The 27,044-nt window shown below is 47.2% G+C and overlaps 1 protein-coding gene across 1 annotated transcript in view; it reads left to right on the forward strand.

The window, feature by feature from the left end:
- Positions 1 to 27,044, forward strand: part of TRPC7 (transient receptor potential cation channel subfamily C member 7) — a 229,017-nt gene that overhangs the window by 191,001 nt on the left and 10,972 nt on the right. The window contains exons 6-8 of the mRNA XM_078450799.2: positions 1,793 to 2,026; positions 6,475 to 6,739; positions 21,831 to 22,026. Of these exons, the coding sequence (XP_078306925.2) occupies positions 1,793 to 2,026; positions 6,475 to 6,739; positions 21,831 to 22,026 (695 nt within the window). The remainder of the gene's footprint in view (positions 1 to 1,792; positions 2,027 to 6,474; positions 6,740 to 21,830; positions 22,027 to 27,044) is intronic.

Here is a 27,044-nt window from a genome sequence, read left to right on the forward strand (position 1 = left end):
CTCTCTGCATAGCAGAAATGTAGCCTTGAAGCTCTGAAGAAAAACAGCAAGTTGTTTACCTGTGTGACATTTGCAAAGAAATGAAGAACGAAGCTTAGTCAGGGACAGAGGGAAAATTGAGAATGGCCCAACTCTTGGAAAGCAACAGCCTTTAAGAGCTGTGGGACAGGATGAGGACCAAGAAAGGAGGCTAAGGAAGAAGAAGGCTGTGGGAAGGCAGGCCGCCATGTCTGATGTGCAGAAGCCAGGGCAGTGCTGACCTCTTGGAAGTGAGGCATTCGTGAATGAAACTGTTTCACTAACTGACCACTTAGCAATTCTTTTACTACATTAACCTCCTAAGTATGCAGGCCAAATATAGTACATAGAATGGGCTGGTACGACGTCAAGTCTTTCCCAGGTTTGAGCGGCTATAAAACTCCTTAATGTCACTTACAAAATATTCAAGAGTCTTTTCCACACAGTCCTGGTTCTGAATCCATTTTTTAGTTCTGAAGAGGCAGAATAACACAGTGGTCAAGGCACAGACTTTAGGGACAGGCCTTCCAGATTCAAATTCCAGATCTCCTGCCTCCTAGGTGGGCACATTACAAATCTCTCTGCCTAAAGAACATTCGCTGTGAAAACGAGATAACAACAGGATGTACTTCACGGGGTTGTTCCAAAGATTTAACTGAGATAATATACACATACACGTACACCAAACAGTGCCTGACACATAGTAGGTGCTCAGAATGTTACTGAATCATTACACTTTAAAAATCTAAGCCAATTTCATTTTACAGCATCAGAAGATAGAGAATGACAGTATTCAATATAGTACAAGGCTGTACACAAGCCACATATTTAATTTAAAATTTTCTAGTAACCTCATTATAAAAAGGCGAAATTAACAATATTTGATCTAACCTAACTTACCTAAAATAGTGTCACTTCAACAGGTGATGGCTACTAAAAAAATGAAGTATTTTACCCTTTTTTTTTTTTTTTTTTTACTAAGTCTTTGATACCTGGTGTGTTAGAATACACTTACACAGCACCTCGCATTCAACTTGCCACATTTCATGTGCTCAATATCCACATGTGATTAGCGGCCATGATATTGGCAGTGCAGATATAGAGGAACATATATCAAACTGTTAACTCTGGGTTACTTCGCAAGGCTGGCTTAGAGGTTAGGTAGGGGAACTAGCAACATTTTGTTTACATACTTCTACACTGTTTAATATGTTACAATGACGAGATATGTTTTTAAAACCCAGTTATGTTATAAAAAAATTATGAAAAAACTAACAACCCAAAATTAATGTTCACTGAATCACAGACATATAGAAGGTGTTCGAATGTGGGAGTTAGGACACCTGGGCTCCAGGCCATATGTGGGACCTTCAGAAAGCCCTTTCCCATTCCTTGCCCTCAGTTTCCTTCCATTTCGTTTAGAAAGGGATGCTTCCTTAAAACCTCTCAGTTATTAAAATGCACAAATGTTGGACACTATATTTCTCCTATAATGCATCCAAGAATCTATGAAAGGATGAGAACTTTCTCCTCAATCCTGGAGAAGGTTTATCTGTAAACAGAGGGGCAGGTAACAGGTCTTCTGGCGATCTGAGAATTTCCTGTCTCTAAATCGGCCCTCGAAGACACGTTTCCGTTTTGCCCCTGGCTATCAAGGTTCTCAGCTCTAAAGAGCTCACGTGTACATTCATACCCTGGTTCCCTCCGTGCCCCGCTGTGGTCACAAATGCCAAGGGAAATGGAAAATGAGCCTGACCTTCTCACTCTCCCGCAGGAATGATTTGGTCCGAATGCAAGGAAATCTGGGAGGAGGGGCCGCGGGAGTACGTGCTGCACCTGTGGAACCTGCTAGACTTCGGGATGCTGTCCATCTTCGTGGCCTCCTTCACCGCCAGGTTCATGGCCTTCCTGAAGGCCAGCGAGGCCCAGCTGTACGTGGACCAGCACGTGCAGGACGACTCGCTGCACAACGTCTCACTTCCGCCGGAAGTGGCGTACTTCACCTACGGTGAGCCAGAGGGCGCTCTAGCGAGTCCTGCCTTGTGTTCCCGGGGCGTGGCCCAGGGCCCTGAGCTCGGCTCCACCTGCGGATCTGCTCCAACATAGCCCAGCTCCCTGCAGCACAAGCAGCTCGGTAGAATGTGCAATTAGCGACTATAAGAAATGAATTTTTGTGTGTTTAGAAGGATAGGTTTTGGAAAGGCTCTTAGAACGTTTTCTGGGAGATTTTTTTTTCCCTTATTATTTTTTTTTAGAGCTTGAGCAAGGGCACGTGCGAGCAGGGGAGAGGCAGAGAGAGAGAGATTCTCAAGAACGCTCCATGCCCAGCACCGAGCCCCTCTCGGGACTCCATCTCACAACAGGGAGACCGTGACCTGAGCTGAAATCAGGGGTCAGTCGCTTGAACGACTGAGCCCTACCCAGGCTCCCCGTTTTTTGTTTTTTGGTTTTTTTTTTCTTTTTTTTTTTAAGAAAGATTTCATTTCTGATGTGGCTCCAAGAGCAATAAGAGGAAATGTATAGATGAAAGAATTTTCATTCTGTATTTGATCCCTGTATTTTGTGCAGAGATAGGCCCTCAATTGCCCAATCCGAACATTCTTTTCTCATGGCAAAATTAGTTTTTTTGGAGATGACTTAATTCTTTCAAACCACAAGGCCATATGGTGGAAGGTAGTAGACTGAAATTTTAGGAATAATAAGAGTTACAGCATCCATTTATTGAGGACTTGCTAGGTGCCAGGAACTGTACAGACATTTTAAACCATAAACTCCAATCCTTGCAAAAGGCCTCAAAAAAAGGGGGGGGGGGGAGGGTCTTTTCTGCCCCTATTTTCAGATGACGAAATGGGCTTCCATGGCAGGGCTCACAGTGTTCTCAGAAATACAGGAATACCTTGGATAGCAAGGGATCCTGGCCCAACATGAACTGAAAACCATTCAGAATGGCATGGTGCTTATGTTTCCAGGCTTTGGAGGTACACTTAGATTCAAATTCTACTTCTACAGCTTACTCTGAGATTCTGTTTATCTAACTTTTCTGAGCCTTTATTTTCCCAAATGTAAAACCAGGAGAAAACCTATGTCAGAAAGTTTGTTTTAAAGAAGATAGCGCATAAGAAGAATTTTGCATTGTGCTCTAAAAATATTAAAGGTTCACTAAATGGTAATAGTTATTATCAATACTGCCTATAAGGTCATTTGCCTGCTCTAACACTGTGCTTTCTGTACTAAAAGAGAAAGAGAAGTGGGGAGAAGAAACAGATTTGTGTTATTGTTACCAGTAAACTAGCTGAATAGGCATTCATTAATGGCAGCCACTACATTATGAAAGGTTTGAACGTCAAAAGTCCCTGTTACAGGAAGTCACTCGGCAATGAGCTGCAGAGGGCTGGCCATTTAATACAGCTGTTGAGTTGCTACCCATATTCCATATGGATTGTGTTACACAGACTGTTACATGTAAATGTGGTAAGGAAACACCTACTGAGAAATGGCGAGTCTGGTAGTATTATAAGCCATTCGCTTTTCATTTGTTGGTTTAGCAAAATTAGACTTGTTAAAAGCAAAATGGGCTTGTACGTTTTCTCCTCTGTGCTATTCAGGGTTCATCAAAGAAAGATAAGAGAATCTTGATACTAGATTGGACAATTTTCTTTTTTATTATTATTTTTGAGGGAGAGAGTGTGAGCAGAGGAGAGGGGCAGAGGAGAGGGAGAGGGGGAGAGAGAGAGAGAGAGAGGGAGAATCTTAAGCAGGCTCCATGCTCAGCATGGAGCCCTGCAAGGGACTGTATCTCACAATTGTGAGATCATGAACTGAGGTGAAATCAAGAGTCAGACACTTGACCCACTGAGCCCCATAAATTGGATCATTTTCTTTTCTTTGAGAGAGAGAGAGAGAGAGAGCAAGCAAGCATATGCACGAATGGGGGAGGGGCAGAGAGAGAGAGGGAGAGAGAATCCCAATCAAGCTCCGCATCATTAGTGCAGAGCCCTATGCGGGGGCTCAGACCCACAAACTATGAGATCATGATCTGAGCCAAAATCAAGAGTCAGAGGCTTAACCGACTGAGCCACCCAGGTGCCCCAAACTGGATAATTTTTTTAATTCCCTGATTCAGGTTGCAATATTGTCCACTTGTACCTTCTGTTTCTTTTAAGGATTGTGTTAAGGTCTCACCCAACTGCAAAGTACTGCACATTGTTGCCCCTGCCTCGAGGTTCACCCTGAGTCTTGGAAATCTCTTGGCTCTGTCATAGTGTTCGCTTGTGCTCCAGTTGCTGGGCAAGAGAGCCCCCTTGTGGCCATCCGGGCAGTGGTACCTTCCAACCTCTACAGCTCCGAATAGACAGATTCCAGTTTTTCAGGTTGTGATAGGGCAATTTTTCTCAAGGAAAGAGCTCCAAAAAGAAGAAAATCCCTTTGTCTGAATTGTCACACTGCTGTCTGCTTTACAACAATCACAACTCTTACAAGCCAATGTAAATAGAAAACTTTTTCACTGGAAATCCTGATCACCAGGGTCCGATGACAGCTAAATCTATCTTCCTGCATTATAGAAGCAGCTTTTATTATTACAGTTAAGGTTTCATACAGTAAATTATAGGAGGGAAAAAAAGAAATCCCTTTTTGGTGTTTCTTGTAGAAGTCAAGTCATTTCATGTTACCCAAAGGTGTTATTTATCCTTAGAGAGTGACAGATACATTTGAGAAACATAATTTGTTCTCCTTACTTGTCTTTCCTGGACTTCTGAGTTATGACCTTGATGAGAACATAGAGTCTATAATTGTATTGTATCTCCAAATGTAATTTAGAATGCACTCCATGGAACTTTGTAGCAAACAGAGGCCTGGCTTCCCTTACTAAATGTTTCTTACTGCTCTTTATTATTATAATTGTTTAACACAGTCTAGCTTTGAAAATAAAGAAAAAGTTTCCTCTTCTTCCATTTCCCTTAGGGTGCCAAGAATTGCTATGTAATCTCCTTGCTATCTGCATTTACCTGGCTCTGAAAAAGACCCCATACCCCAAATCCAATCTTTAAAATGGCAATAATAATATCTACTCTACAGGACTGTCACTAAAATCACAGCTAATGTACAGAGTAAGGGCTAATTTAGGTTTCTCAATGTTTCCCAATTGATGTTTCACTTAGCACTTCTCAACAGGGAGACTCTTGGCTTTTTTAGCAGAACAATTTTCGTGCTACGGGTCTGTCTGGAGCGATGCGGGATATTAGCATCCCTGTAATCCTCCTGCCCCAGCTTCGTGAAAACAGCCGACACCCGCATACGGTTCCCCAGGATGAAGGCACCGCCCTCACCCGAGAAACACTGTACGTGCCGACACGTAGCAGGGAGCTTTTCAGTGACAGACGCTGTTCCTTGCACCATTAGAACTGCAATAGGAACCCTTCACAGCTCTGTTCTGCTGCAGGAAGACACTCGGGGTTGCTGCTGAGACTCACATCAGAGACCACAAACAGAAACCTGACCGCCCAGGACAGGTCCCAGGACTCTTGCCACCTGGAAAAGCACTCTCATAGCAAACCTGGATGACTGGTCACCACTTTGGAGACCCTAGCTCAAACACAGAGCAACTCTTCCAGACACACACTGCCTGAGGAACAAAACCCCAGAACGTTTTCTCAGGCAAGATCCTTTAGATTGCCGGCCCTCATGGGTGCTCATCTGTTTCGATTTGTGGCTAGTCCAAACTTGTGGTATTTCCTTCAGTCATTTAACAAACACTTATCAACACCCATCGGGTGCCAGGCCCTAGGCTGACTACGCACTTCACATCAGCCCTCACTGATTTCATTTTACCCCCCACTACAGCTCTCTGACGTTGACGAAATTATACCCAGTTTACAAATGGAGAAAATCCAGCTCCAAAACGTTAACTGACTTGCTTGCGATCACACAGCATCTGCACAGAAAGGCCACCGTCAGCCTCAGGTCTGTCTGACTGTAAGCCCGTGCCCCGCCCCACCACCTCCTCGTGACGCTTCCCCAGTGACTGGAGCAGCCCCTGCTTGTGGAGCTCACACAATGGTAGGGAGGACAGAATAGGAAGCAGCGCGGTAAGTTCCATGACAGAGGGTGCACAGATAACAAGGGAACCAAGGGGAACCGGGAGCCCATCTCAGTTTGTGGGAGTCACACAAGGCTTCCTGAAAGAGATGTCACTTGAGCAGAGTCTTAAAGGATGACCGGGAATGAGGCGGTCTTAAAGTGAGGGAAGAGTGCTCCAGCCAGATGGACTAGCACATTCCAAGAGGGAAGGTGTGGTACCTTCAGTGCATTGGAATCAACTTCAAGGGCAGGAATGGCAATGATGAGGTTAGAGGCCTCTAAAAATGCCTACCTGGTTTCTCCGCCAGAAGCAAGTCACTACAGCAGATCCTGCCCCCCCACCCCACCCCACGAGTAACCCAGATTATTTTCTTTCAGCCAGGGACAAGTGGTGGCCTTCAGACCCTCAGATCATATCGGAAGGGCTGTATGCCATCGCTGTCGTGCTGAGCTTCTCCAGGATTGCATACATCCTGCCAGCCAATGAAAGTTTTGGACCCCTGCAGATCTCGCTGGGGAGAACTGTGAAAGATATCTTCAAGTTCATGGTCATTTTCATCATGGTATTTGTGGCCTTCATGATTGGAATGTTCAATCTGTACTCCTACTACCGAGGTGCAAAGTACAACCCAGCGTTTACAACGTGAGTAACCCAGGGCTCTCCTCGGAGGGTCTCCCTGCCCCGCCCCACCCCAGGAATCTTTAGGAGTCTCTTCCAGGTGGCCCCTGGCACAGACTCGTGTTTCCTTGGTGTTTCTACAAATTAACAGCAACTTTATCCAAGGGCAGCTTAGAGTTCAGGGTCTGGAGTTGAAAGAATCCAGTTTTTACTCTGTATCAGACCTTCATTTTTGCCACTTACATTCCTCAACTTCTCTCACCTTTAGTTTTCTCTTCTTTAAAATGAGGATAAAAATAATACCTGCTTAATAGGGCTAGTCTGAAGATTCATTGAAAGGATTCAGCTTATACTCAATACATGAAAGCAAGGACTATTACTACCGTTCTTGTATTTGCCTGTGTTGCCTAAAAAACAGAGTCCAGGGCCAATGTTGCATGCCAGCGCTTTACTGGAGAAAGGCAGTCGCAAGCCAAACAAAATAAGACTGAAGGAAAGAGGAAAGTGGGGGGTGGGAAGGAGAGCAGATACAGGGTGCTGACCTAGCCACCATCTATCACAACGTACAACATGGTCATGACATACTCTCTGGGAAGATTATATGGAAATACCACATCTCAGAATAGCCCATCAGGATGAGAAATAGCCAGTTGATCAGCCACAGCCTTTCCATCTGCTATTTTCCATTAGTCACATTCGAAAACAAAAAGATTCACTCCAGAGGACATGAACTCACCTAGCACCTTGAAGACAGCCCTGGGGGAGCCATATCCACAAAGCATGAGAGATAGGTCTGTGTGTCGGTACGCTCAGCCGCCCTCTGCACCTGGCCGGGTGAACCAGTGACAGTGCATGGACACTGAACAAGCCCGGTGACATCGTGTGCATCAGCAGCAGCTGGGAAGGCCCAGGAAGGGAGGCAAGAGGCATGGGTACAAGCAGAGGCAAGGTGCTGTCAGGCCGACTGACGTTAGGGTCCAGTAGCAGCTGCTGCCCGTAGAGCAAGATAGTGCCGTGGACTCCTGCATGGAGGTGGTGTTGGAGCTCACTGAGCCTGTGTCCACGCAGACCCAGGGCTCTTCCCCTCTGCGGGTGATGCCAGGCAGTCTCCTGGAGGGCCATCAGTAGAATGAGCAGTGGTCTAGTGGAAGACTCAAGGAGACCTGAGTTTACAATGTGACAAGGGCGTTTACTAGCTGATGGCCATATGCCAGGTCACTCGATTTATCCATGCCTCTGTGTCTTCACCTGGAAAATGGAAATGACTCTATGCCTTGTTCATAAATCCCTTTAGGAATACTTGAAGTGGTTGTGCAAAGGGCCCACAGCACACAAGTATTAGTGGTCTAGGTCTTCTCCTTGGCCCACTCAGGCTCAGAACTTCCCCCTGCTTCTTCAAGCTCCCACCCAGAATCTTGAAGGAAGGACAGTCAGATCTCCAGGCAGAAGCACAGCAACTGGGACCTGCAGGGCCAGCACTTCCTGACATGGGTCCCCAGGAATCCTAAGTGGCCCAGAATTTGTTTCCCGGCCAGTAAAAATGGCTGAGCCCAGCCACTGAGGTTCCCTGAGCAATTCCCAGCTTGCAGCCTTTCTCCTGGAGAAATCACCTATCAGGGGAAGACACTTAGCGCCAAGAACCCAAACCAAGAACAACGAGCACACTGTACCCCTGAGCTCAGAATCATGGACTCGGCTGCCCGGCCCACAGGACCTACCTAGAAGGGCGGGACCCTGGTGCTGCTGAGCCACAGAAGCGGTTGCTCTCTGGCACAGAGTAGTTTGTGTTTACAAAGAGCAGGTGCCTAGCCCAGGGCTGAGAAACGCACCGGAGAGATGCCCAGCTCTGCCCTCAGCCCACAGCAGCCCAAGGCTCAGACAGACCAGGTTTCAGACTGAGGTCTCCTCTTCCCAGAGGGGAAGCCAGCTGCGTGGCCTTGGGCAAGTGCTTAAATCCCCTGGGCCTCAGTGTCCCCAGGTCTGAAGTAAGAAGACCAAGATGGCCAACCTCACAGGATTGGTATCAACAGTATCAAATGCAGGGCATAGTGTACAAGGGAGCTCCAGTGAATGGCAGTGGGGAATAAGGAAGCGGGGGAGGGTTCACTACAAGAGCAGACACCTGGGTCCTGATTTGGCTCGACAGGACCCTTTCTGAGCAGCAGCCTCGTTTACAAACTGTTGTGCAGATGAGGTCAAGTATATTATTGAATCAGCCAGACTACTTTATATGACTCCAATACTCAGTGATTAGCTGTTGCAGGAACGAAATAAGTTTGAATCACCCAAAGGCAAGTTCGCTCTAGATCCGCTAGATGTACCCACTCAGCATGGGATGTGGGGGTTATTGAACAACAGTCACGATGTCCACCAATGAACAAAGGCTCTTAACGCTCTTTGGTCAGGCCTCGGTGTCCCTCCTGTGTTTCCAGTCTAGCACAATGCCTCGTGCACGAGGTATGGCTCACTAAATTCTTTGTGAACAAGAATGACGGAGTGAACAGGGGAAACAAAGCCAGGTTCTAGGCAGTAGAGTTATCCAAAGACTGGGGATCTGACCATGTGAACTTCTGTTCCTTTTCTCAGAAAGGACCCTGGGTATTTTGTGCAAGCCCTCTCCCTGTTCCTCACAAGGAGCCTGTACTACTGGCCCACAGTTGCTCAGAAGGTCAGTGCCAGGACACAGGAGAAAATGAAAAAGGTCAGACCTAAGAGCAGGGCTCACCTGGCCACAATTCCCAGCTGGATGCACCACCGCTAATCTCTAGAAGGAATCAGTGGGAATCAGGAAAGTCATGGGAAAAGATGAAAGCAGAAGAAAGGGGCAGTGCGGTCGGCTTGTTCCATGTCCTGGGAAGTGAATGGAGACCTTCCAGACATGAGAGATCCAACTGAAGAGGACCCAGGCCCTCCAGGATGGGGAAGGGAAGAAAAGGTGTGGCAGAGGCAAGCACGGTGGAGAAAGGACAGGGAATTTATGGCCTTGGCAGTTCCTAAAATGGGATGTGCAGCTGTGAGGGCATGTGATTGAACAGGAAACAGTCAATAGAGCGGTGAAGTGGAGAAGAAAGAATGGATTTTTGTAAATGTCATCTTTCACCCTTTGACTGCTCTCTAGGGTGGTTGCCCTAAGAGATCTTTGATAAGCAAAAAGCCACGTTAGGATGAATGAGATGTGCACTCTCAGGGACTCAGAACTGTGTACCAGCTATGCTGGTGGTAAAGTTGAATGACCCCCTCTCAGGTGAATGTGTGCCTGTCCCCAGGCCACCCTGCCTAGCTCCAGATCTTCCCTCTAGACCTCCCACAGGCTGGGGGCTTCTCTCCTGTAGAATTTGGAGCTTGTAGGGTAAGATGGGTCCCCTCATCTGTTTCTAAAGAGTCAGAAGACTCAATCCTCCAGAAAGGAAATCTGGGCTGGAACACAATGCAGGCATCACCCCTCCCTTCACTGGTCCCCCAGCCCCACACCTGCCATGTTCAAGGACAGCTGGGGTTCCTAAAGGCTGTTCAGAGCCCACTTTGGAAGTCGGCTGTGAGGCACCAAGAGACAGCTGCCCCATCAGAGCCCTGCTCACTGCTCACCCTAGGGGTGCAGTCCCAGTTTAGATCACAATAGCCAGTCCCCCCTGCATCTCACCAAGTTACAGCCTGTCCCAAATGACAAGGCTGGGAACAAAAGGAAAGAGAACAAAGGTTTCAGAGACAATTGCAGACCCTCAGGCCTCAGCCCAGACCTGAACACCCCCCAGGTGTTCCAGTTCTTCCCTCCCCACCCCAAATTCCCATTCCCTTCATCCAGCAGACCTCGGTGAGGGGGTTAGAAGAAAATAGACAGACTGAACTATTTCTGCTCAGGTATGAATAAATGCACAGTAGGAACAGTCTTAAGTGAGATCAGTGGTTCTCAAACCACATAACCATCTAGGGAAACGGCTGAACTGAGGACTTCCCAGGCCCCACCCCCTAGAGACTCTAATCGCAAAAGTTCCAGGGTAGGGCCCAGAAGTCTGGATTCACAAGCCAGTGGGGGGGGCTCTGTGAAGGTGGTCCGAGGGCTACAGGGTGACAAACGCTGATGCTATCCAACCTCATTACTCAGATGGGGACAAAGAGGCCGCTCTCAGCGGTGTGTATTTCAAAAGCAAAGGGCTTGTTCACCTCAGTAAGTGTCTCATTGGTAGACTCTCAGGCTTTGCAAGTGGGATTTGTTTTTGTAAGTACGAGTCAGAATAGGTAGCCAAATCCCGCCAGCTCCGGAGTCCGATCCTACGAACATTTCACAACATGTCAGCCTCCGTCCACTTCAGAACCCAGGGCACTCTCAAAGGGCTGGGTTATTTTTCTCAGTTGCTTCTGTGTCGGGGCACCGGCTGAAGGGGGGCAGGGACGTGAGGGCATGGGTCATTGGCTGGTGAGCTGGGCCTGTCTGGGCATGACAGATAGTGCACCTGCTGGCAGCTCATTATCTCTAAGCCGCTCCTATGAGAAACTGTGAATGACCAAAGGGGAGGAAGAGACAGCTCTCAGACAAGTTTTATGCTCTCAGAGTACAAAATCAAAGTATTCCAAGACAGGGGTCAGGAAGTAGAGACAAAGTTGAAAAAGTCACCAGAGAGTGCTCTTCTTTAAGCAAGTCTTTAAGAAAAGTTGCTGATTCTGTTAGGAATTTTGTTCTTATTACGAACACATCTTTAACTTTATCGTGGAAGTCAGCAGACAAAGAGGATCTGCCTTTTGAGGGGGTTGTTTTGAGATTTTCAACTTACAGACTGTATGGAAACCATGGGGTTCCAGCACTCTGGTTACAGTGTTAGAGAGACCAAAAGCCCTGGGCTCGCTGATGAAACACAGCTAGGCAAGAATGCCTACAAAAAGGGTTTGCTTGGGCCACTTAGATGTCTTAGTTGGTTAAGTGTCCAACTTCAGCTCAGGTCATGATCGCCTGGTTTGTGAGTTCGAGCCTCATGTCAGGCTGTCTGCTGTCAGCACAGAGCCCACTTCTTTGTATCCTCTGTCTCTCCTCCCCCCTTTCTGCCCCTCCCCCATGCTCTCTCTCTCTTTCTCTCAAAAATAAATATTTTTTTAAAAAAGGTAGGTTTCCCTGTACTCTGATTGTGACCATAGCAGGACAGGGACACAGAGAAGAACAGGAGCAATGGGGGGCAAAGAGGTGGCCCAGAGCAGGGAAGTGAAGGGCTCCCTGACACAACTCATGACTCACAATGGGCTCCTCCTCTCCCCTTTGGGTGAACTTGGTCTCCCCTAATTAGTTCTGATTGGACATTAAATGTGGGGCCTGCCTCCCCCCAGAAAATGAGCCAGCCTATGTTTTTTTACCAGGCTGTTATGTAGTCAGCTTCATAGCCCAGGTGAGTTGAGACTTTTCTAGCCAAAAATAATACCTCTCCTAAGGTTATTCTGTCTCCCCAGGACTCATTTTCATGGAAGGAGTTTCAGCAGTGTAAGCAAAATTAGAAGCTTCTGTTTTCCATGACGGTTATGGAAAATTTCCACATATTATAAAGGGAGAGGTTCATATGGCCGCCAGGGGCAGGAGGTGCTGATTCAGCTCCCCCAGCCCCATGGGGCCACAGAATAGCCAGGTCCTCCTTCCTGGAGGGGCACTGGGGCTGGGGCAGAAGCTCCTGAAGACTGTGCCCCACATAGCCCACCGCACCCCAGAACTGCTGTGTCACCCTGTTGCTGAACAATTCGCAACACACACATGATCTGCGCTCTCACTTAATCTTCCCAAGACTGGACTGACACAGACACTACTACCCAAAAACTAAGGCTCAGGGAGACATTAGACTTTCCCAAGACTCCAGAGCCAAGAAAAGGACCTGAACTCAGATCTGCCTGACTCCTATCCTTGACCTGAAATTTCCAAGAGTGGGATCCCCACCCCCACACCACAGCTCCAAAGTCAAGGGTGAGTCTCTGTAAAAGTTGGGTGACTTTCCTGTGGCACTAAACTCTACAGAAGATCCTACTGGATTCAGATGTACCTATTGTTGAGAACCTGAGAGCTCTACATACCTTATTTCTAAATATCTCTTGATTTCAGCTCAGGTCATGATCTCACGGTGTGGGATCAAGCCCTGCATTGGGCTCTGCACGGGTGGCACATAGCCTGCTTGGGATCCTCTCTCTCACCATCTCTCTCTCTCTGCCCCTCCCCTGCTCACACTCTCTAGACAAACATTAAAAAAAAAAAAAAAGACTGTCCTCCTGTCCCTGAGGAATTCATAAACAAGTGGGGAATTCAAAAAAAAAAAAAAAAATAGCATCATTATTTCACCACATCAAAGGGTACTTGGGCAGCACGATGAGGAGGAAGCACTGAACTGTGCCCAGCAGGGTCAGGGAAATGTTTATGGAGGGGGTGGCCTTGAAGGATCTTGGAGGATGACTAGGAAGTAATTCAAAGTAAAGGAGCAGAGAATTTTTGGAGGACTTCCAATAAGCAGGAGTTTGGGGAAATGAGAGATTACATAAAATAATCCAGGAGCATCCAGGTCGTGAAGGACTTTACGAGTCCGGAAAGGCTGGGGCACTTGTTTGAAGGGTGCTTTGGAAGGGGTGAGATGGGAACCCCAAGATCGGGATTTTATCATGAGTGAAAATACCCACAGCCCCTCCCCTCAAGGAACTTGCAGACTGGCTGGGAAGACAGGTCACAGGAATGAGGGCATGTTTACAAAATGAGATGTTCTGAGAGAAAGGACCTTAAAAGAAGGGCAGCTCCCAGCGCTGAACTAGGTCCATTAGGTGGCTGCAGCAGGGAGCTGCTGGGAGAGAGGACAGGACCCTGACCTGGGCAGTGCCTGGGAGATGGAGAAAGGAGATGGAAAGGGACCCTGGGGAGGCAGGAGTGGAGATGTGATGACTGACTGAACATGGGGATTCTGAGGGAAGGAGGATGTTCCTTGGGTTTTGACAGTTGGAAGGCCTAGAAGGACCTGGGGGAGGCCATCTGGAGGAGCATAGGATGGAGAGAAAGGCAAGAGCGCTGGTGGCTCAGGGGAGAGATGGGGGCTTCCACCGTCCCCAGGAACCATAGCCAGCAGAGCCGAAGGCAAACACTCAGATCCAGGCAGATGCCTGGAAGTCTGTGTCCTAAGGGGTTGGAGGAAGTGTAGGGCCTTGAGAAGGAAGGCCCCATGCTCACAGTGCCAGGGGCCAAGCAGAGACTTGCCGAAGGAGCAAAGTAGGCTCTTCAGCTAAAAATGCCATATTGTTCTTTGTAAACAGAAGAGAAGAGCCTGAGATTTCCCTGGCCCGAGGAAGAGAAAAGAAAGGGAAACAGATGAGCCATACAAGCCCCGAGATGTCTAAAAAGCAGTGATGAGCCCCGGGGGGGGGGGGGGGGGGGGGCCTCCTGACAGCAAAGGGTCATAGGGCCAGGAAGGATCTGGCTGCAGAGGAAGTCCTGCTGGGGCAGCAGAGGCTGGATGCTGTTGCCCACTAGTAACACTCGCTATAACCAAGCGCTAGGTAAGAGAAACCAGGGAAAGCCCACGTTGTGGCATCGCCGGACTGTGGCTTGCTGCCATGCACACTCTTCTGGCACAGTCCGATGAATGTGTCTGTAGGTGGGAACCAGGAACGGAACCGGCCAGCTGGGCTTTAGAGGGGACACATTCTCCCAGGATTCCGGGTCAGTGGTGAAATCTGGGCATCTCTTATACAGAAGTGTTATGTCATAGTTTACTATATTCTGAAAGCTATAATCTCACCTTTCATCTTTGAAATTCAAGCTAGGCGTAAGGGTTTGGGGGAATAAGGGGGCTTATTATGGCCTCTGTCATGGGGGAAAAATAGTAGGAAGGTTCTGAAACTTGGCAAAGCAGGCAGCAGGGGTCACTGAATGGGGTCCAGGTCAGGCTCAGAGAGGCCGGGCATCTGGAAATGATCATTATGTTTCAAAAAAATAGTTTGAGTCTAATATAAGTTCTCATCTTTGCATAATTCTCCAGGAAGTGATAAAAACATAGATCTTTTCCCCGACCAGTTCAGAAGCATGAGTGCACCCATTATGGCAGTACTGTACTCTCATATGATGTTCATTTAGCCCGCTCTTCCTGCTTATTCATGACATGACATTTTAAAAGCCTGGTTGGTACCTTTAAGCTTCCAGAACAGGCTGGGAGCCCACAAGTTCATGAGTGAAAGAAAAGCTTGAGGATAGACAGAAGATGTGCTCTCTTCCATGGCAGCTTCATAGCATATTTCCAGGCCCTGCTCCACATCTCCCATCTTGTTCTCAAACTGACCATCGCCACGTTAATGTGGAGAGAGCCCTACCTTTCTATTCACTAACACTCGATCCTAGGGTGGCAATAAGAATGATCAAATTGCCCTTCCCCAAAGCGACAGAGTGACAGGAAACAGCTGTCCATGGTTGGCTCTAGAGGCATTATCAGAAGCGCTATTCCTTGGGTGGGTCTGAAGCCAGACAGCTAAGACCAAGTCACCTCGTGCCTCGGTTTCCCAGCATTCAATCATTTATTGACAACAAGTGTTTACTGAGTCCCTCCTATGAGCCGGGCGGGGGGGAGGGGGGAGCCCATGTCTCGGCACCCGTGACAGAGCAGTGTGCAAATCCGTAGGCCCTGCCCTCATGGAGGTCACACTCCTCCATGAATGGGAAAAGGACAAGAGGCCAAAAAAAAAAAAAAAATTAAAAACTAAAACAGAGACAAAGAAGATCATTATAGAGTAAATGCGGAAGGCTACAAAAGAAATAAAAACACTGAATGCAAGAGTAAGCTAGGGAGGCCTCCTTCAACAAGGGCATCAGGCCCTGTCTGAGCCCCTGACAATCAAGTTTACAGCCTGATGCCTGAGGAGAATGAGGGGCGGCCAGTGGCCACTCATATAGAAGGGGGAAGGGCCTTCCAGGCTGAGGGAACACTCTGGCTGCAGTCAGGGAATCCGCAGGGAGTCAGACTATGAGGGGCCTTGAGGCATCCTCAGTGACTGAATGGATCCTTTGAGGGAAAACCACTAAAGGGGAGGGGCAGGTTCCCACTGCTATTTTCAAAGGATTATGCGGACAGTTGATTGTAGGCTGTGCGAGATTCTCAGCCTGATGCTGGAGCCTAATGCAGTAAAGAAAGGAAGAAAAAACACGTAATAACAAGATCAGTAACATTCATCGCATATTTGTTACCTGCCAGGCAGTATTTTAATGCGCTTCACAAAGCATTTGAATTAATTCATCTAATCCTCATAACAGCCCTATGAAGGAGAAACTGTAGAGTTTTCCCATTTTACAGCTAGAAAAACAGAGGCCCGGAAAGGCTGTTATTTGGCCAGAAGCTCACATTCAAAGTCAGGTTTGCCTGACTTAGAAACTGCTTCTGACTACCTCCCCAGAGCCCTACTTGTCCTGAGAGTGGGGTCAGTGAGCCACATTCTGTACTAGGGTCTGGAGATCCAAGGGTGAAGAAGACACAGCTCTGCCCTCAAGGAGCAACCAGGCCCCCAGTATGAGTAAGTCCGGGCTGCACAGGGTTTGTGGACCCCCGTTCCCTGGCACTGATTCTGGGGCCAGCCTCGTCTACTTCTGGACACTCTAAATCAAACTTCTCATTTAGGACCCGGGATAAACCAAGAGGTAATTCAGGGACACAACCTTGCAGAACATGAGGGGCAAGGTTCAGACTTCCTTGGGTATCTGCCTCTCTCCGCTCACCTTTGAGCCTGACCCGGCAGCCCTGGGTCCCCACAACCGGGCATTAGAGAAACCCAGTGCTCGTGCAGGGTCTCTGTATACTCCAAGCTCTGTCATCCATCCTCCCAGCCGGGATGGCAGGCAAGCATCATCTCTACCTCAGCAGATCTCTAGCACAGGACCCGCTATTGTCTTCCCAACTTGAGAAGCAGCCTTTCGGGAGCTAGTCTCCTGCTTAATTTTAGCCTGCTATGTGCAGCTTTGGGTAGATAACTGAACTGAACTGTTTGGGGGAATGGGCGGGGGGTGCTGGGCAGAGTTCCACCGCCCGTGGGGAGGGCATCATGACATTCTGAAGAAGCGGCAATTTTCCTAACAATCTCCCCAAACCCTCGCCTTGTTGATCAGTTTGTTCTCTGAAACCCATACACAACCGCCTCTTCGGGCAACATGTTATTAAAGCCCCATTATCCAGGCGAGACAGACCTGGGAGAGAACTGATTACCATGCCCCGGCCTTCTGCCTGACAAATCAGTCCCAGCCTTCCCCCGACACACACCCCCGCACAGTGGGAGCAGGGGTGAATCACAGCCTATTCAACATCACTCACAGGCGCTTTTCCTCTGTTCCTTCATTAGGAGCACTTCTTATGCTAGGCTGGCCTATTGACTCAACTTTTCAGTCCCTTCCAATACAAGCCAAGAGTCAAATGCCACAAGACAGCCTGGGCTGGAGAAGTCAGAAAGAGGATTTGCATGAAATCAAGGGTTTGTGATGATCTTTGCAGGTAGGAAGGAAGATGGGCTTTTTCAGTGAGGTCAATAAGCACCTGAATTATTAGCTGCATTCAGCCCTGTGTGGCAGCACTGTAGGGGTTTGTGTGATGCCGGGTAAGGCCAGGCCAGCAGAGCACACGTGCCTTTTACAGCCTTGCAGCATTCTGTCACCTAGCTGGGGTTGCTTTAGACTGGGACCTCCACAAGGACAGAAGCAAGGTCTGGGGTACACTGCCTGGCACACAGAGTTCAGTGGATATCTGGCAAATAAATGAACAAAAATAACAGCTACCATCTTTTGGACTTTCATTATGTATATTACATAAGGACGTTCGGTCAATCTTCATGGCAACTTAGTAATAGAGCACCTCTATGCCCTTTCATAGATGAGCAAAGTGAGACCCAGAGAGGTTTTGTAACATGCCCGGACTCACACAGCCAGTACCTGGTGGAGCTGGGATTTGAACCCAGCCACGCACCTCTGCTCTTACTTACTACCCCTCCAGCTATGTCTGTGAAGCTTCTTGTGATGGACACAGTTGAAGGAATCTGTGACAAACTCGGTAGACAGGCAGAGTGGTTTGGAAGAGGATGTGGAACCGATGACCACTATCTCTGGGAGTAAGGAACCTCACATTTAGCCTTGAGACCAGCTGGTTGACACTAGGGGCTTTGTGTGAGACAAGTGGCTTCACGGCGATTATCAGCTAAGCCAGTTCCAAGACCCTATCTTCCTGAAAGACAGCCCCCAACCTCCACAGTGACTGGCCTTCTGCCCCATGCCCTGGGTCCCCTAGCTCCTGAAAATTGTGGCTAATAATTAATACATAACTCAGAGAGCATCACAACCTCATGAAACACTGAGGCCAGCTTCGGTGCCCACGCTCTTGACACTTGTAATATACTACTGGCTCCTTTCCAAGGCCAGCCTTCTGAGAATATATTATGGTAGGTTTCCAAGGTCAAAGTAACACAGCCTTTTCCCACTCGGGGCAATGAGGACACGTTTCATTTATTTCCTGCCACATGTTAAACCAGAAGATGCCACTAGCATAGCATTTCAAGTTAACTGTGAAGCTCTACTTACCATAAAAAGCATCAAGTTTTCATAGAAGTTTCTTTCCCCCCCTTTTGCTTCCTGCTAGGATGTCTGCCATTTTCCTGTTGATTTATAAGATCTCTTTATATAAGAAAGACATCCAGTGTCTGTCACTGTATTGCAGATAAAATTTCTTTTCTCACTTAGTCTTTTGCATTTCATTGTTCGTTATTATGCCTTTGTTGTATACATGTAAAGTTTTACAGGGTCATATCTCTCCATCTTTCCCTATCTTCTGAAATGTCTCCCAGCCCAAGATTATATAAAAAACAGTATTTTATTCTTTTTTTTTATTTTGTCATTTTTTAACATTGACCTCATCAAATGCATTCAGAATTTACTTATATGGCTTGAGCTATGGGTAAAATACTGTACTGACTACCGTTTAGCTAATTGCACATAATTCAGCCCCTAAGGTCCCTCCTGAGAAACAAAATTAATCTATTCAGTTAATCCAGTTCATGTCAAGAAGGGTAAGTACACAAGAAAGACCCAACAGATACCAACGATGAATCTAGCCATTTTGGATTATTCATGCTGATGGACCCAGCTTTTCCTAAAAGGAGGTCTTTGCTATGACAACCCATTTTTCCCCATAATAGGGGGACACAGGGCTAGGGACACTCCCTAAAGAGTTTATGAGAGGTTGTTAAAAACGTATACTTTGGCTAAGACCCCTTCCTGCCCAGTCAGGTGCATATGTTAATGCGCTGGAGGGGGTCACTTTCATGCTGGGGTCATAGCCAAATTCCGATGCAGAGACTAATCTTTAAAATATAGAAATGAAACAGGTATGAAGATTGTCTGGAAGCCAGATAACCAAAAGGATCAGCAGTCCAAGGGGGCAGGAGTAGAATCTGATGGAGGAGGAGCTGAGCCACGAATTGGATTTAGGGATCTGTAAATATTCTTTTACTAGAACACATACCACTTAGCGGGCTAGCTCTGCCTCCTTCAGATTATTCTGTTACATAGAATGCCTAAGCGAAGGCATCAAGGATAAATCAGAGTTTAGTGGCAAAATTCATAGCAAGAAGCAAATGAGAAAAAAAAAAATACATGCTGAATCTAGGCCAGTTTCCCTAATCAAAATTCAGAAGACTTTCCCTGAATGTTCTATAATTGCCTGCTTCATTTGTGTCAGCCAAAGGTTTGCGGGGTTTTCCGAGGTAAGCAATGGAAGATGAATTTCTGTAAAGCATCTCCCAGTTGCATATGTTATCCGTTTCGTAGGACGTTCATGGTAAGTGCACAAATCCTGGACCAATGCCTGCCTGCCCAGTCCCTTGCTGAGATAGTGTGCCCTCCGGTTTTCTGCTGATCCGATTAGGAAGGGAACAACTGTCAGAGAGATCACATTCTGCCGTCTCCTTCCAGTTTGGGATTTGGGGTTCATCCACGGGTTCTCTGCCACTGTTTCCTTCCACTAGGGTGATAGCCAAAAGCTTACCTCTTAATTGAAGGCAATACCTGCATGGAATCATGCCCACACACTGATTGCCATCTTTTCCACACAAAATGGATGCTTTATCTCACAGGAAGAATAACATCTTTCTCATAATAGCATCAGGAGCTGGGGCTCTAAAAGAATGGCCTGATACCCAGTCATTACTTCCAAACCCCTCACTAAATTCCTTCCTATTAAAAGTAAAATGAATTAAATATTCCAAACTCACAGTTTTCAAAGAAGCCAGAAACAAGTGATGACAACAAAAACCCACTTCAATTTTCAGTTTTCAGACTCGGGGATGCATAGGGAATGAGTCAAACAGCTGGCTAGACGCACACATACACGTACGCCCACACGTACTCACACACGGGAGAGCTGAAAATTCATGCGAGTCAGAACTGGATTTTTAGCCCAAGGGACAAACACTAGTATTTTTGTACATCTTGTCAAATAAATACCAGTCCTTAAGAAACGCTGATATTTTTTTGAGATCTAGCTAATCCTGGCCACTGTAGGTGAGTGTTGAAAACCTGATATGTTAAAGAGAAAAAAGAAAGTGCTTTCTCATCATGTACCTCAAAACTAGATGCACATCAGAAGAACTACCTATAACCCTTCGGATGTTACCAGATGCACGGGTGTGTTCTAGACCACCCAACCCAAACCCAGCTTTCTCATTGGATTCTACGTTGTAAACCTCACGCGGGGACCTAGCCACGAAGTATAGACCGTAAAACATGCTTGGATCTGACTGTAAACGCTAGGGTATTCTCATAAGTTCATAGTCTCTAAAGAGTCAAAGAACAGTGTCCTAAAAGCCAGATCTTCCCCGATGTGTTCTAAACCACCCAACTCAAACCCAGCTTTCTCATTGGATTCTACGTTGTAAACCTCACGCGGGGACCTAGCCACGAAGTATAGACCGTGAAACATGCTTGGATCTGACTGTAAACGCTAGGGTATTCTCATAAGTTCATAGTCTCTAAAGAGTCAAAGAACAGTGTCCTAAAAGCCAGATCTTCCCCACAGTGCCCTCCAAACACATGGAATGTCAACCCTGAGTGAGCTGTAGGGTGAGGCTTAGACAGTTGCCTGGTAAATGTGAATAATATGGACACACCAAACTCCCTATTCTCGTAACTCAACTCCAGTTGAGAGGGTGTGAGCTATGTGGCTGGCCTCACTATCCAGAGCCAGGGGGTGGGAAAGCGTGGTAGTTAGAAGTACATGCTTTTGGAGACCTCAGATGTGTGTGGGTCTGCACCCCACCTTCCGGTAGGTCGCCACTGAGAAAGGGTAAGGTTCTGAGTGCCCGTGCTTCCATATGTAAATGGAGGTAGTAAGATGATCACGAGGCTTAAGTGAGCTGCTCTGTGACCAGTGCCAGGAACCGATGATGCTGCCTCTAACAGTGGACACCATCCTTTCCCCCCCTTCACGTGGGGCTGGGAGGTCTGAGAAGAGACACTCAAGAGGAGATTTTAGGAAGAATGTGCTTTCTGAGGCTGATAGAGTATAAGAACAAACATGTGCCCTGGTGTTGAATTTTAAATGTTTAATTTTTTAATTTTTAAAAATTAATTTTAAATATTTAAATGTTTAATTAGGGGCCCCTGGGTGACTCAGTCAGTAAGGCATCCGACTTCAGCTCAGGTCATGATCTCACGATTTGTGAGTTCCAGCCCCGTGTCGGGCTCTGTGCTGACAGCTCAGAGCCTGGAGCCTGCTTCGGATTCTGTGTCTCCCCCTCTCTCTGCCCCTCCCCTGCTCATGCTCTGTCTGTCTCTGTCTCTCAATAATAAATAAATGTTAAAAAAATTTTTTTAAATAACTTTAAAAAAATGTTTAATTACTTGCAAGATTAAAACAATACCATAGCCCAGAGTCCCAAGAGATGGACTGAATGGAAAAGAAAGAGACTGCCCTTTATAATATTTTTGTCAAAGTCTTCTTAGAAATCTGAACCTGCTATTATTTCAGAAGACCTGTCTCCACCAGCCAGCCCAGCCCCACTCCGGGATAACCACCAAAGTCTGGGTGACGGGAACTTTTGTGCAAAGAGTGTTAGCAGATGCAGAACTGCCTGAAGAGACTGTCTTTCATTACAGGGTTGAAGAAAGTTTTAAAACCTTATTTTGGTCCATCTTTGGCTTGTCTGAAGTCATCTCGGTGGTGCTGAAATACGACCACAAATTCATCGAGAACATCGGCTACGTTCTTTACGGCGTTTATAACGTCACCATGGTGGTCGTGCTGCTCAATATGCTAATAGCCATGATCAACAACTCGTATCAGGAAATTGAGGTAAGACCGGCTAAGTGAAACTGTTCTCTACCCTTTGGTTTAATTTGCGTGGCTGTTTGCCACAGTGAGGGTAATGATATTAGAAGCCCGTGAGTTATTACATGTGAAGCCGGAACAGCAAATGACCAGCATTCTTCCCACGGGGCTCCAAGGAGCTCTTTCGATCAACCCGCCACGTGGCAGGGTGGCCACCACACATAAAGTGGCCCAACAAGGGCGGGAAGAATCAGGGTCTTGAAGCTTCCCTCTTTCACGTGTCCCCTCAGGACAGCATGCAGGAGGCCCATGGCAAACTGGAATGACTGTATCTTTTAGCCAACACTCCCTCTGCCTCTCACGTATTATTTATTAAATGCCTACTGTATGAAATGCCTGTGCTTAGGTACTGGTGACACACAGACAACTAAGACAGTCCCTGCCCTCTAAGAACTCTGTCCTTTGGGAAAACCAGATACGTCAGTCAACAAAGTGCAGTGTCCTGGGCCCCGCACACCCAGAGAAGTCTTACCGGGTGCACGAGATCGGCAGCAGAGAAGCTTCCAGAGATGATGCGTGAAGGCCATTCGAGGACTAATACAGTTTTTCCAGATAGCTAAGGGAGTGCAGAGAATGTATCAGAGGAGGCGGTTTATCAAAATCTAAAAGGCACACACCGTAAGCTAGTGATTGCTGCCTTTTGGGGAAGAGCAAGAAGTTAAAAACAAACAAATGAGCATTAACAGGAATCTAGTGAAGTGGATTATGATGCATCTGAACAGCAAGATGCTGTGTGGCTTGTAGAAAGAACGAAAATGCTCTCCCTGTATAGACGGATGGGGAAAGACCTGCAAATTATAGCACTAAGTAAAAAAAAAAAATCAAGTTGCAGGACAATGTTTGTAGTGCGCTTTCGCTGTGTGAGAAAGGAAGAAAAGGGCATCCGTGCTCATTTGTAATTGGGTAAGCATTTGAAAAAGAAGCCTGTAAAAGTACCCAGACCAAGCATAGCGGGGGATGCCTGCTGAGAGGCGGTAGCTGGGGGGCAGAAATCTTATTATTGTTTTACTTACTATAACATAAAATAAATAAGCTAAAAATTAATGAAGCACACTAACCTCTTTTGAATTGACTCAACAATTCCAGTTCGAGGAATAGATCCACGCAGAAATACGACTTTAATAGATGTTCACTGGAGGGAAAACGTGGAGATAGCCCATCAACATCAGAGCGTTTCAATAACCTCTGATACAGTATAGTCTTCAGAACACTGTATATACAAGGAGAAAAACTTGTTTGTGCTGACAAGACAAAATCTCTATGATATTGTTAAGCGGGAAAAAGCGCAAGTTGTAGAAAAATACAGGTAGGAAAATCTTATCTACATAACAATACGAACGCATATAAAGAAAGAGAGGGCATCTCTGCCCCTCCTCTGCTCACTCTGTCTCTCTCTCAAAAATAAACATTAAAAAAAAAAAAAAAAGAAAGAGAGAAAGAAAGAGCAGAGAAAGGTAGAGAAAAAGTAGCACACTCTTGACCCAGGGCATCCTCTGGGGAAAGGAAGAAAAGGAGCGACATTGGAAGGGGACTGTCACATCTGCCTGGTATATACCTGTGTACTCAAGCCTTGTATAAGACAAGTATTAGTGTATTTCTCCACACAGAAAATAATTAAAGACCTCCATGCATTCATTTGCTAGGCTGCCATAACAAAATACCACAGACTGAGGGGGTGAAACACAGAAACGATTTCTTCACAGTTCTAGAAGTTCAAAGTCCAAGAGCAAGATGTTGGCAGAGTTGGTTTTTTCCAAGGCCTCTCTCCTCAGCTTGCAGAGGGCTGCCTGCTCCTGGTGTTCTCAAAGGGCTGTTCCTGTCTGTGTAAGCATCCCTGGTAAGACACCAGTCATGTTAGATCAGGACCCGCCCTAGCAATGTCATTGAACCTTACTCACCTCTGTAAAAGCCCTGTCTCCAAATCGAGGCACATTCTAAGGCACTGGGGTTAGGGCTTTAACATATGAATTTTAGCGGACGCATTTGGCTCATAACACCCCCCCACACACACACACACACACAGTCCAAAACAGAGTATTCTGAACAGTAGGAACATGTGCCAAGGAGGGAAGGGTGAAACAATGTGGTATTTTGGGCCTACAGGAGGGCAGGCTGTGCAAGGAGGAGAAAGAAGAGGTAAGAGGAAGAGGTGAGCCAGCATGAAGCCTAGTCTCTTCCCCACTCCCCCTGCTGCCACCCACAGGAAAATGCAGCACTGTATCCCTGGACAAACATCTTTTTTTAATGGTGTACATATTTGGTCTCTTACGTGGATGAGCTGTTGCTAACCAGCCCCCACCCCCACCCTTCTGGGCCTCAGTTTCCCCATATGTAAGAGAAACCACATGGCACCTAGAGAACGTGCAGACCTCTGTACCACTCACCCTGGGCATTGTACTCCATCCTAACAAGCACGCCATGCTTTGGTCCAAACGAATGTGGCACGTAAATCACTGTGGCTCAGTGTGGAGGGACGCCCACTAGTTGGGGGCGGGGTGGGCAGAGCCATGACGTCACGTGGGCTTGTCACATCCAGTTACCCCAGCACCGCATTGCATCACGGTTCACTGCAGCCCACACCTCCCCTCGGGGCTCTGCGCTTCTCCTCAGGGGAGAGCGCTTGTGCCCTCCCAGCCTGCCAGTGGTGCGTGGACAAGGACCCTGAGACATAGAACGAGGCCACTAGAGGCTGCCCAGTGTTCATGGTCACGCTGAACTTTGATGAGGTATAAATTTGTGAATCCTTCCACAAGAACGCTTATTTACTCGGTCAACAGATCTCAAACACCTACTCTCCAAATCCGCTGACCCGCCTGCCTCTACACCTGCCATGCCCCCACCTGCCCTCCCGTGGCTGAGAGAGAGGCCTTCTCCATCCGAGCTGCCCCGCCTGCGTGCCCTGGCTCCCTGCCCTCTCTCTTGCCTCCTCAGGGGCCACCAATGCACTCATCCCTGCTCCACGCATATCTTCGCCCTTCCTGTCAGCATTTAAATGAGACTCTGGATCATAAAATTAAAAAAAGTAACCAAAAAAATCCTCCCTCCATCCTGCTTTCCAGCTCTTTCTCTCCTGCTCTTTCCTGGCAGCTTTCTCAGAAAAGCTGTTTACACTCCTCATGCCTTCTCTACTCATTAACTCCCACTCTTCTCCACCCCCACCCAACGCACACCCGACTTGGTAGAGAACTATTCACCCCCTGGAGCCCAGCTCCAATACCAGCCATCAGGCAGCCTCCCCGACCCCGGGGCCGGTTCTGGAGCCCTACATGCAGCATCCCTTGCAGTTGAGCCGTTAGCACAACTCCAGGGGAAAGACCAGGGGATGAGTAGTTCAACATAATCATGTCATGGGCCAGAGCACGTAATCCACGACGGCACGGAAGGACTGTCAACCCCAGTGCATACCTAGTCTATGCTGGCCACATAACAGGTACTCGACACATGTCTGCTGAACGACTCAAGGCTGAACACTAGGCACTGTGTTAAGCTATGGGAATAAAAATAATACTTCCTGAGGGCGTGCTAATATCGGACACTAAGCGGTCCTCATGTGTGACCTGAAGTAACTCTCACAATGACCTATGAGGTAAGCATTTTTATCCCCATTTTACAGATGAGGAAACGGAGGCCCAGAGCAGCCATGCCACCATGGCTGCAGAGCTAGGGAGGAACAGAGGCAGGGCTGGAACCCAGGCAGGCTCCAGACCCTTTGCTGTCGCCGCTATACCAACCTTCCTCTCAAGTCAGATGTCCCTGTCACATCTCTCTGTCATATAGCAGAGGCCGGGAGCAAGCCCTGGCCTCACGAAACTTCCAGTCTAAAAGACTCCAATATGATGTGTCCCATAGACCAGGCCAGCTGCTGATGGGTTCTCAGCCAAAGCAAACAAAACGGCCAAGCCTGCAGGTGATAGCCTTAAGCATGCGGTACCTCCTGGCAGCCTCATGTGGGCCCCTGGTAGGCTCACCGTCCTGAGAAGCATAGCGAGAGTCTGTGCGAAGAGGAACCCACCCCTCACGGAGCACATACTCGATGTCAATCTCAGGGCTACGTAAGGGAGGCGGCATTATCTCCCTCTACTGACGGAGCTCTTGCTGAGGTCCTGCAGCTAGTATGGGCTTGTGGGCCCAGGTCCATGTGACTCCAAATTCCATGCCTCTTTCCTACTCTCAGACTGCCCCACTAGGACAGAGGCCCAAAGAGCCTGCCTATAAAATACAATAAAAAAATAAATAAATAAATAAAAACACCTGCTACCTCTTGGAGGGCCTACTCAGCATTCCGGGATTGACACCAAGTCAGAATCGATCTGGGGGTCAAAACTATCGCCACCACCAGACAGCACGGCCGGACTGCCTCCTGCTAACTCCAGTCAGGTCTGTTTCTCTTGAATTACATATGCAGAATCTCTCAACATCCTCTGTGGCAGCACTTTGACCGGTAAGCCATATGGTTTCTAATAAGTACACAGCGGTACAATACAACATGGGAACTGTTCACCACCTGTGTCTGCTGAGTACTTGAAATGTGGCTGGTCCAAACTGACATGTGCTATAAGTACAAAATATACAATGATTGCAAAGACTCAATATGAAATAAAAATGTGCACTACCTCAGTAAGAATTTTTATAATGATTACCTGCTGAAGGGGTTACATTTTGGATCTGCTGGATCAAATAAAATGTATTGCTGAAATTAATTTCACCTGTTCCATTTTACTTTTTATAATGTGCCTACTAGAAAATTTAAATTTAATTAGGTGGTTCACCTTCATGGCTCAGTATTATATTTCCACTGGGCAGCAATGCTCCAAAATATTAACACCTTGATGCTGTGGTGGACTGTGAATCCAGCAGAGCTCTAAATGTTAATGGATAATGAGATTAATTGGCAGTGAGAAAAGTTCTCTGGTTAGTGGCAAGTTGGAGAATGTTTGTGAAAATTCCCAGTGGAGAGTCAAGGAGGTATGAAGAGGCTGAGG

This window comes from Panthera onca, chromosome A1 (assembly GCF_046562875.1).
Source record: "Panthera onca isolate mPanOnc1 chromosome A1, mPanOnc1 haplotype 2, whole genome shotgun sequence".
NCBI classification, from domain to species: domain Eukaryota; kingdom Metazoa; phylum Chordata; class Mammalia; order Carnivora; family Felidae; genus Panthera; species Panthera onca.